The sequence below is a fragment of the Leopardus geoffroyi genome, chromosome D3 (assembly GCF_018350155.1).
Source record: "Leopardus geoffroyi isolate Oge1 chromosome D3, O.geoffroyi_Oge1_pat1.0, whole genome shotgun sequence".
In the NCBI taxonomy this organism is placed as follows: domain Eukaryota; kingdom Metazoa; phylum Chordata; class Mammalia; order Carnivora; family Felidae; genus Leopardus; species Leopardus geoffroyi.
In genome coordinates this window covers 28,918,127-28,928,984 of record NC_059339.1, presented here as the reverse complement: position 1 = coordinate 28,928,984, position 10,858 = coordinate 28,918,127, and the positions used below count along the sequence as shown (strand labels likewise).

At 54.3% G+C, this 10,858-nt stretch overlaps 1 protein-coding gene across 1 annotated transcript; it reads left to right on the top strand.

The window, feature by feature from the left end:
* Positions 1 to 6,356: 6,356 nt before the first annotated feature.
* Positions 6,357 to 8,298, top strand: GSC2 (goosecoid homeobox 2). Its single transcript, XM_045459270.1, has 3 exons — positions 6,357 to 6,612; positions 6,715 to 6,968; positions 7,533 to 8,298. Exons 1-3 carry the CDS (start codon positions 6,357 to 6,359, stop codon positions 7,635 to 7,637), a joined length of 615 nt encoding a protein of 204 aa, XP_045315226.1. The 3' UTR covers positions 7,638 to 8,298.
* Positions 8,299 to 10,858: the final 2,560 nt, after the last annotated feature.

The following is a 10,858-nucleotide window of genomic DNA, read 5'->3' as shown; positions in this document are numbered from 1 at the left end:
TTTGCGCTCTCTCTGTCTTTCAAAAATAAATAAATATTAAAAAATTCTACCTGGTCTGTTTGCAGAAACTCATGGAGGTGGTTCTAAAATTCACACTGAAATTCATGGGAACCAGAATAACTAAAACAACATTGAAAAATAACAAAGTTAGAGAGCTCAACTTCCTGATCTCAAAATTGACTGTAAAACTACAGTTATCAAGACAGTATGGTTTTGCCATAAGGATAGACATATAGATCAGTGGAGCAGAATTCAGAATCCAGGAATAAATCCTCACACTTATGGTCAATTAAATTTCAACCAGGGGGCAAAAACAATGCAACGGGCAAAAGAATAATCTTTTCAACAAATGATGCTGAGACAACTAGGTATCTATATGCAAAAGAATGAAGTTGACCTTTACCTCACATCGTATATAAAAATTCACTCAAGGGGTGCCTACCTGGCTCGGTCAGTAGAGCATGTGACTCTTAATCTAGGGGTCATGAGTTCAAGTTGGAAGTAGAGATTACTTAAAAAATAAAATCATAAAAAAATTCACTCAACATCAATTAGTGTAAGAACTAAAACTGTAAAATGTATACTTTATAAAACCGCAAACCGTTGGGGTAAATCTTCATGCTCTAGGATTTGGAAATGATTTCTGAAAATGTTTATTTATTTTTTTGAGAAAGATAGAGCGCATGTGCATGCATGTAAGGGAGGAGCAAGAGGGAGAGGGAGAGAATCCCAAGCCTGACTTGATCCCACAAACCATAAGATCATGACCTGAGCCGAAATCAAGAGTTGGGCACTTAACCGGCTGAGCCACCTAGGCGCCCCAAGCCAATGGTTTCTTAGGTACAACACCAAAGCATTAAAAACAAACAAACAAACAAACAAACAAACCAAAAAAAAAGCAGAGGAAAAAAATGTATTTATTCAAATTTTCAAATGTTATACTTCAAAGGACACCGTCAAGAAAGTGGAAAACTACCATAGAATGGGAGAAGATTTTGCAAATTATATATCTGATAAGGACTTGTATCTTGAATATACAAAGAGCTCTTACAACCCAATGATGAAAAGATAAACCAAGTCTCTAGGACTCCAGTGGTCCTTTGCTAGATGTTCCATGCTATAACATTCCCTCAAAGTAAAGGACAAATTGTGCCCTGTACCTCCTATCACTAAGAAAGTACACACTGCAGGTTTCTTTGGGTTTGGGAGGCCTGACGTTCTGTACTTGGGAATACTGCCATGAGCGGTTTGTTGGCTGCACGCATGCCAGCTTTGCGCAGAGCGCAGAGCGGAAAGAGGTCTGCAGCAGGTCCAGGCTTTGGCACAAGCAGCTCTGTGCCTGGCCCAGGGGTCTGGCGGAGCCTGTGGCGAATGCTATGGCGGAGAAAGTTTTCAAGTGGGGCCTCCGGCAGGTTCCAGTGAGAGAGCTTCAGTGCCAACTCTTAGGGTTCTCGAGTGAGACCATGCCACACGCCGTTCACAAAACAGTTCCTGGAATGTTACTGGGCCCCAACAGGAAATGAGCATCTGACCTTGGGCTATTAAGTAACCACATGGTCAGGTGGCTCATCAGAGCTGAATACTGTCAGAGGCACCAAGACTTTTTTTTTTTTTTAATTTTTTTTTCAATGTTTATTTATTTTTGGGACAGAGAGAGACAGAGCATGAACGGGGTAGGGGCAGAGAGAGAGGGAGACACAGAATCGGAAACAGGCTCCAGGCTCTGAGCCATCAGCCCAGAGCCTGACGCGGGGCTCGAACTCCCGGAACCGTGAGATCGTGACCTGGCTGAAGTCGGACGCTTAACCGACTGCGCCACCCAGGCGCCCCAAGAGGCACCAAGACTTTAAGGTACAATGGAGGTGCATTGCCAGGATCAGCTCGGAGCACATCTAGACACGGGTAAGCTGCACAAGCAAGTGACTGCCACCCCCTTGTGGCCCTGAATGACAGCAGTGAGGGGAAAGCCCTCCGAAGGGTAGAGCTTCTCCAGGGCACTGTATCATCCACGTAGTAAGGAGGGGAAAGGGTCTAGGAAAAGAAGATACGGAGCCCTGTTTGCCACAGTAAACAGTTGACCTAGTAGCTTCGGGGGGCGGGGGGCGGACAGAGCAAGAAGAGAAGTTTAGAGACAAGGAAGTCTGGAGAAGAGGCACCTAGAGAACTAGTGTGACACGTGGCAGCTTTTCAATTGGTGGACCCAGGGGTCCAGGTGGGACACCCTGCTCCCCGGTACTCCCAGAGACCCCACTGGGAAATTTGTGTCCTCATCCTAGAAACTTTAGGTTAGGTTCTGGGTCTCTGAAGGGGGTAATCTCACCAGGAACACAGTATGAGTGGCACAAAACGTACACTATGACAGCTACCAGGCCACTCTGGGCTCTTCATACCACCAAGCAAAAAGGCCCCCATGCTGGCAGGGGTACTGGATCCAGATCCTAGGAACAGGGATGTTTGATCTTCCCATCCACTGGATGTCCCCCTCCCCAGCTGTCACCGAATGGGCCATTACAGCCAGCACAACCTGAGGAGGGCATGGTACCCAGGGGCTCACGCCCCCAGGGATGAGCATCTGGGTCATCAGGTGAGGCACCCAGACCTTCAGAAGTGCTAAGTGCTCCTGGGAGAGGGGGAGCTAGAGAAGGTGGTGGGGGGGAGGGGCGGGAAACACATGGCACCTGGTTACAGGCTCAGGACTAACTCAAGCAGCAGGGACCACAGCCCATCCAATAGCTTTCCTTTCCTATATATGTACAGAAATTGTGCCCAACCAGAACCCTGGGGATCTAAATGCAATGAACTTAATGTGGGGCTGAGTGTGGCAGGACTGGGGTAAGTGTTCCCAGTGTGAGCTGGTCACTTGCAGGTGACCCTTTCTCTGGAGCATTGGCCAGACGGGAGCCACCTTAGTGAGAGAGACTGTGCACCCTGACCTCACTGAAGGTGGTCTCAGACCCCACCGGGCTGCGATGGAACCAGGATCCCCCTCAGCATTTCACCCTCCCCTCCGCCTCCCTCAGGTGCTAGCCAGAAAACTCCCCCCCGGTTCTTCTTCCCCACTGAAACCACTGACCTGTTCCCAGACCTGTGGCCATTTTCAGTGTTATATAAATGGACTCGCGCAGTATGGAGCCTTCTGAGACCCACCTCTCCCACTCAGCACAATCTTCTGACATGGCCCTGCACTGTTGCGTGTGTCACTCACTGCCACCCTGGGCCCCTCCCTGGTGTGGTGGACCGTGGCGTATTCATCCACTCACCAGCTGACGGGCATCTGAGTTGTTTCCAGGCTTTGGCAATGAGGAACAGAACTCCTCTAAACATTCACAGGACATCTCCTCAGCTGGACCATCTAACCCATAGGGGAGCTGTCCTACTTCCTGTGCTACTACAGGTGGCAATGTTGCTAAGCTTCTTGCCACTCCACACCAAGGGTCTCCTTTCTTCCACCTTCCAGTACGATTTTTCTCACCTCCCTCTAAGACCCCACTGTCAGGCCCAGCAGGTCCTTCCTGCTCCCACCCGCTGTCCAGTCCTAAGGCCAATGCTGTGTGACTTAGGGTTTGTATCGGCAGCATCCTCTTCTGGTACCGAATCCAGAGCTACGCAACAGGCCACCTCAAACTCAGTGCTATGAACACATAACCCATCTCCTCTATCGTTAGCTTGGTTTGGACTCTCTTACGGCTACAGTGGATGGTAGCTGGGACGGGAGCCACCCCTAATGCTTCCTTGCTCACTCACGATGCTCCGTGCTAGCCGTTGGCTGGCCCTTCAGCTGCAGCTCCTGGCCGGAATACCTCCGCATGTGCCTCTTCCTGGGGCTGCTGGTGGCTCCTCGCAGCACAGTGGCTGGCTCGAAGAGCAAGCATCCCAAGATGAGGGAGAGAGAGGAGCGGTATCACCTAGCTATCCAATCTGGCCTCAGCAATCAGTGTCACTTCTGCGACCTTCTGCGCTCTGGAGGTTAGAAGCGAGTCATTAGGCCAGCCCATGTTCAAGGGAAGGGAATTGGATTTCAGTTCTTGAAAGGAGAAGGGCCAAGGAATTCCTGGATATGTTTGGAAGGCACCAAGGGGTGGTGGGCCCCTTTACCACGGTGGACTGGTGAAGAGATGGTGCATTTACCCAGGTGGATAGATGGGTAGGTGACACATTTATCAAGGTGAGGAAATACCAGGACATAGAACAGGTTCTTGGAAGATACTAGCCCGGAGCAGAGGGAGAGGTCAGGTCAGAGGTATCAACTTGGGAGTCATTGTCACAGAGGTGATGTCTGAAGCTTCAAGGCTGCAGGAGGTGACCACCCAGGGTGGGAATGGGGAGGGATGGAGAAACTGCCAGGGCTGGGAGGAGGAGGGCACAATCTTCCTGATCACTGACTCTGTTGCCCCCATCCTGGCAGAACTCTAGGGAGCTTGATGGGTAGTCAATCCCCGTGTGCCTCCCCATGTGTCTCTCTGAACTAATGGTGATCATGCGGTTCTATGAGGAAGGTTCTGTGCTGGGAGAGGTTTCCCCCAGCATCCATGGGAAGAGATGGGAGGTATAGGGCTGTGGCAGCCCTATTGTAACCATGAGGCAGGCTGAGAGTGGCAGAGCCACTCACAAAGGTGACGGTTCCTTCACTGAGCATGTAGATTAACAAGTCCTGAGGTGCCTGGGTGACTCAATCTGTTAAGCATCAGACTTTGGCTCAGGTCATGATCTTGCAGTTCGTGGGTTCGAGCCCCACATGGGGTTTTGTGCTCACAGTGCAGAGCTTGCTTGGATTCTCTCCTCTCTCTCTGCCCCTCCCCGACTCATGCTTTCTCTCTCTCTCGAAATAAATAAACTGGGCAATAAAGAGTCCTTTTTTTAGGACTCGTGTCAGGAGTTGAGTCAGCAGGTTCTGCCACCTGACGTCCAAAGTCTTTTCACTGATACCAGCTTGGAGTCAGCAAAGGAGTCTGAACAAGGATGTGTGAGGTGGGAGGAGAGGCTGGGAATGTGAGTGCATTGCCCTGCAATGGCACCCACCATTCATGGAACCCCCAGATGCCCAACCAAGTTCTAATGTTTCACACATAGTGATTGGTTGAGTCCTAAGAGCACCTCCTGAGTTAGATTGCTATTATGATGCCAGTTTATAGATTGGGAAACCAAGGCACGGGGGGGGTGAAGGACACTATGGAAGGTCCCATGGCCAGAAAGTGACAGCTGGGATATAAACCAGGCAGTCTGTTGCTCTGTCCTGTGAGCACTAACCTTTTTCAGAGGTCCAGAGAAGAGGGTCTTTCGCTGAAGTGCCTGGCTGGCTGTGCTACTTACTTGAAATGAACAGACTTCACTGAATTTCACAAAGTACAAGTCATCAGCAATGTTGGGCAGCGTGACCTGGGATCAGGGGAGGAGAGTGTGGACAGTCGGACTGGCCTGAAGAGTAAGGAGGTGGACAGCCCATGCAAGCCATGCAAGCTTGAGAAGCATGGCTATGAAGAGGGTGGGGCAGGGGTGTTTAATGTTTTTCGGAGGGGATTCCAGGACATATAAGAAGCCGAAGGAGAGGTCGCTCCAGACCACTGGAGTGGGCCCTTGGATGGTGTCTGGAAGGCTCCCCTGACTCAGTAGAGAAGGTAGAGAATTGGGGGCACACGGGCAGTGGGGTTTCATGTTCAGTGATGAGCAGAGGTGGCTTCCTGCTCCACCCCCATTTCGTCCAGGAGGTTGAGACCCAGCTCTGAAATGAGTGGAAGCCACTGAAATGAGTTGGCGGCCAAAGAGCAGTGGGATCGTGGGGTTGCCAATAGAGTTGGGTCCCATTGAGGGTTGCAGCCTAACAGTCTTGGAGCCAAGGGATTGGCAGTTTTGGTGGGTTTCTCCAGACTTGCTCATACACCTCTGTAGGGCCCCAAGGGGATTAGGTGCTAGCCCTGGTTTCGGTGGCTACAGGAGGAAGTACCCAAGTGTTGAGCCAAGAGGCGCCAGGGCAAATGGGGGCGGGGGGCCTTCAAGGTCGGGGCGTCCTCAGGCCGCTGCTCCCAAAGCAGGGCGAGGACCGCCAGGATCCGCGGGCCGGGGGATGCGTCCCTCCGCGCCTTCCCCGTGGAGCCTCCGTGTCCGCGAGTCCTGCCAGCCTTTCGGGGCCAGGAAGACCAACGCGGGGCTGAGGGCTTCCTGGTAGCCCCCTCCCCGCGGCCCGGCTAGCCCCCGCGCTGATGCGGGTAAGGATTTCCTGCCGCCGCAGACGAGGATTAGCGCGCCCCGGCCGGCGCGGCGGGATTAGTCCGCGTGGACTCCGCGCTCGGCCCGGGGATTACAGCGCGCTCCCCCCGACGTATATATTCCTGCGGCGGTGGCCGTGGAGCCAGGCCAGCATGGCTGCGGCGGGGGGCGCGGTGAGCCGCAGGGGCCCCGGGCGGCCCTGCCCCTTCTCCATCGAGCACATCCTTTCCAACCTGCCCGAGCGGAGCCCCCCGGCACGGGCCGCCCGCACCCCGCAGCCCGCAGGCCACCAGAGCCCCGCGGAATCCGGAGAGCCCGGGGCGCCCGAGGCCGCGCCCTGCGCCTGTTGCTGCTGCTGCGGACCCCGCGCCGCGCCCCGCGGGCCCCCGGAGCCGGCCTCCGGACTGGGTGAGTGGGAGCAGGGCGCGGGCGCGGGGGTCCTCCGGGCGCGGGGCGGTCTGGGCGGAGCTCGGCCCCCGCTCCGCGCCTCACCGCGCCTTCGCCCCGCAGGCGCGCGGCTGCCGTGGCCGCTGAGGCTGGGCCCCGCGGCGCCCTTGCCCTTGGCCGCGCCCACGGGAGGCCCGGGGGCGCTGCCCGGCACGGGCGGTCCCGGCCCGCAGCGGCGCACGCGGCGCCACCGCACCATTTTCAGCGAGGAGCAGCTGCAGGCGCTGGAGGCGCTCTTCATGCAGAATCAGTACCCCGACGTGGGCACGCGCGAGCGCCTGGCCGGCCGCATCCGCCTGCGCGAGGAACGCGTGGAGGTGGGTGCCCGCCCGCCAGACGGCGAGAGGGTCCGAGCGGGCTGGCTTCCTTCCTCCTTTTGAAAAGATGGCCCTGGCGCGAAGGCGGGAGGCGCGGGAGGCCCGGGAACCGCAGTGGGCCGCAGGGCCGGTTCCGGGTCGAGGGCGGGCGGGGCAGGCTAGTGTCGGAAAGTGTCACTAGAACTGGAGGGGAGATAAAGCTAGTTTTCTTTAACTTTTGGCTTGAACTTTTTAATTCTCCCTGATAAATGAGACGCGCGTTCACGTGCCCGAGTTTGGGAAGCTCGGAAAGAGCACCAAGCTGCAGAATGGGCGTCCGGAGCACCTTGGGGGGGAGGGGGAAGGCACGCCGAGAGAGGGCTGGTCCGGGTGGGAAAGTGGTCCTCGTCCCGCAGCCCGAGCCGCAGCGGTTAAGAGACGGTGGGTGCCGCTGCCCCCGTGCCGGCTCTCCAGCCCTCTCCTGCCCGTATCCCTGTCGGGAAGCTCCCTGCCTGGTCCACTTATGAGGGTCCGGAGGGATGCGGGTCCCAGGGCTGGATCTGAGCGGTCCCTCCTGCTCATCAGGTCTGGTTCAAGAACCGCCGGGCCAAGTGGCGACATCAGAAGCGCGCGTCAGCGACCTCGAGGCTCCTCCCCGGAACCAAGAAGCCCGCAAAGGAGAGCTGCTGATGGCTCTGGGAGCTACTCCCGGGCTTGGCCGGGTCCTTTGGGGTTGGCTCAGGGAGGGGACAGATCGACCCGAAATGGTGCTGACAGAGGACACCTCTTCCCGCCTGCAGGCTTCCTGCATCCTGCAGCTAGTGCTCAAGGCAGGAGCTTCTCTGCCAGACAGCAGAGAAGCTCCCGTGCCCACCCCCTGTGTCACCTGCCCCAGGAAAGGAGGGAACGCTGAGCATCTCCAGGTGCTCTCCTTTCCAGCGACTAGGGTCGGGGAGATTCCCCGGGAGCTGCAGCGGGGGGTGGGGGGGGGTGGTTGGTTGCTGGGAGCAGGGCACAGAGCAGATAAGCTTCCTCAACTCCCCGCCAACTCCAGGACAGGAACCATCCCCTTGTCAGGAGGTCCCAGAATCCTCCTCTCCCTCCTGGGGTATGCTGATGTCCCGCCTTTTCTCAGCATGGACATAGGTCTCTTGACATGGCCAAGGGGGTGAAGGGGGTGTTCTGTGCATTCTGGGGTTGTCAGCTCGCATGTCCTGCACTGGGCCTTCCTGTCCAGAGCTATAGGATAAGGACATTGGATGAGGTCATCTCCAGAAGCCCCCTACCCTGCCCCTTAATTCTGTGAGCCTTGCCTGGATACTGGGAAATAAACAAGCAACTACAAACGGCACAAAAGCAGTCCAAAGTTCAAAGTCCACCATGACTTCACTCCCACATCCAGGGGGTGGGGGCCAGCTGGTCTTGGGGAGCACAGCCCAGTGAGTCCTCAGTTTCTGTGCTCCCCAGCACAGCAGACTACCCCACAGATCATGGCCTAGCACCCTGGGGGTCTGCACTGGCCTTTAGGTACTGAACGGGTAGAGATCCTTGGCCTCCTCCTTCTGGGGGATTTACACGCTATGTGTCTGCCATCCTGTTGGGGCAAGAGGAGGTTTGACTGGGGAGGATGCACCACACCCCCTGCCACTGCCTTGGAAAATCTGTTTTCCTCTCCAACATCCCAGCCCTAGGGTGAAGGACAGTGTGAAAATGAGGATTTCACTCTCCCCAGTAGGCCTGTACGGTGGGTTCAAGGCACCTAACACCATCATCTGGCTTGGGGACCATGTTCTGCCTCCTCACAGGTCCTGGAAGAAATTGGGGGATGGGGTATCTGAAAGGAGACACAGTCCATTCATTAAAGGTGCAGAAGCTGAGCAGGCATGATGTCCCCAGCCAGTGCTGCTCTAACACTGCCGGATGCCTCCAGGACAGCAGCACTCACCTCCATCTCTCAGGATGCACACTTCTGGCTGTCACAAAGCTCTTTTCTCCCAAACCCCGGCCTTATCCTTGGATACTGCCCAGCCCTCCTGCAGAGCTTCCCTGCAGTCTGGAACACCCTCATCTCTGGGACCCCAGCCCTCCATTGGCTCTTTGTCATTGTAGAGGGCAGCCATGATCAGAGCTCCATTTCAAGGGGCCAGTGGCTATACTGTCCTTCTGATTTCTCTCCTTTTTCTCTAGCTGCTCCTTGGCAGGTTCACCCCTACAAGCTGCCCGTTAACATAGGTGTCCTGCAGGCTGGACCCAGGCATGGCCCTCTCTTCTCCATTCTCTCCTTGCTTTATCACTGCCTCTTTTAGACTCCAATTCCCTTCTGTCTTCCACATTTACATCTCCAGCCCAGGCCTCTTCCCTTAACTAGATACTTCTGTCCATCTATCCCCTTGACCTCTCCATGTGGAAGCCCACTGTGCCTCAAAATCACCTTGTGCATGGCAAATTCTTCCCCTGTGCAAACCAGGTGCATGAACCAGAGGACTCGCAATTACCCACACCCCTCTTCTCCCTCACCCACCATCCCAGGCCAGCAGCAAATCCATTTTTCTTCCAAAAACAATCCCAGAAGCTATTTTTTCCCCAGCTTCAACAGTACCAACCTGATGAAAGCGCTGTCATCCCTTACCATGACCATTGTAGGTGTCTCCAGTCTTGTCCACCTGCAGCCACTCTGTTTCCTCTGTAATTCATTCTCCATAAAAGCCAGGGTGCAAGTTTGAACCTGCCTCTCCCCTGCCTACAGCACTCCAAGGGCTTTCCGTTGTTCTTAAAGATAAACTCACTGTGACCCATGAAGCCCCATGCAGCCGGCCCCTGCCCATCTGGCATCATTTCATACCTCACTGCTCCTTGCAGTCTGTGTGTATCAAAAGCTCTCTTTTGCTGCAAGACCTTTGCACCCGCTTTTTCCCTCTTCCTGGTCAGTGTCTGTTCATCCTTTGGATCTGCAACCATTTCTGGCCCTGGGGAGACTTCCCCTCACTGCCCCTAGGTAAGATTCCCCAACAACAAACTTTCTTTCTTTCTTTCTTTTTTTTTTTTTTTTTTTTTTACGCTTGTCTGCTGCAGTGTTTTAAAGATTTTTAAGTTTATTTATTTTGAGAAAGAGAGAGATTGAGGAAGGGGCAGAGAGAGGGAGAGAGAGAATCCCAAGCAGACTCTGTGCTGTCAGCGCAGAGCCCGACCTGGGGCTAGAACTCACAAACTATGAGATACTGACCTGAGCCAAGATCAAGAGTCAGACACTAAACCAACTGAGCCATCCGGGCTACACACTCTTGCCCTGCCCCGTTGCAATTTTATGCTTGTTTGTGGGATGATGCAACTAGTGTCTGTCTGCCCCATTTGACTGTCAGTTCCACAGGGCAGGAATAATCACCATGGGGTTTCCCAGTGGGTGAAGGAATGGCTGCCTATTATACTAAATCATTCCGGGGAAGAACTTACTTGTTTGATATACTTCACAACCTCTTTTGGAGAAGAAATGATCATTTTTGAAAAAAGCGGGCAATTTTCTGGTCCATTTCAATGAAAGTTAGTCCCCTTCTGGGAAGCCCACTCGTGTTCAGGAACCGAATATTTTTTTTTAATATTTATTTATTTATTTTAAACTTTTTAAAAGATTTTTTTAACGTTTATTTATTTTTGAGACAGAGAGAGACAGAGCATGAATGGGGGAGGGTCAGAGAGAGAGGGAGACACAGAATCTGAAACAGGCTCCAGGCTCTGAGTTGTCAGGACAGAGCCCAACGAGGGGCTTGAACTCACGGACTGCGAGATCATGACCTGAGCCAAAGTCGGATACCCAACCGACTGAGCCACCCAGGCGCCCCAGATGTTTATTTATTTTTAAGAGAGAGAGAGATCACAAGCGGGGGAGGTGCAGAGAGAGAGGGTGGGTACAGAGG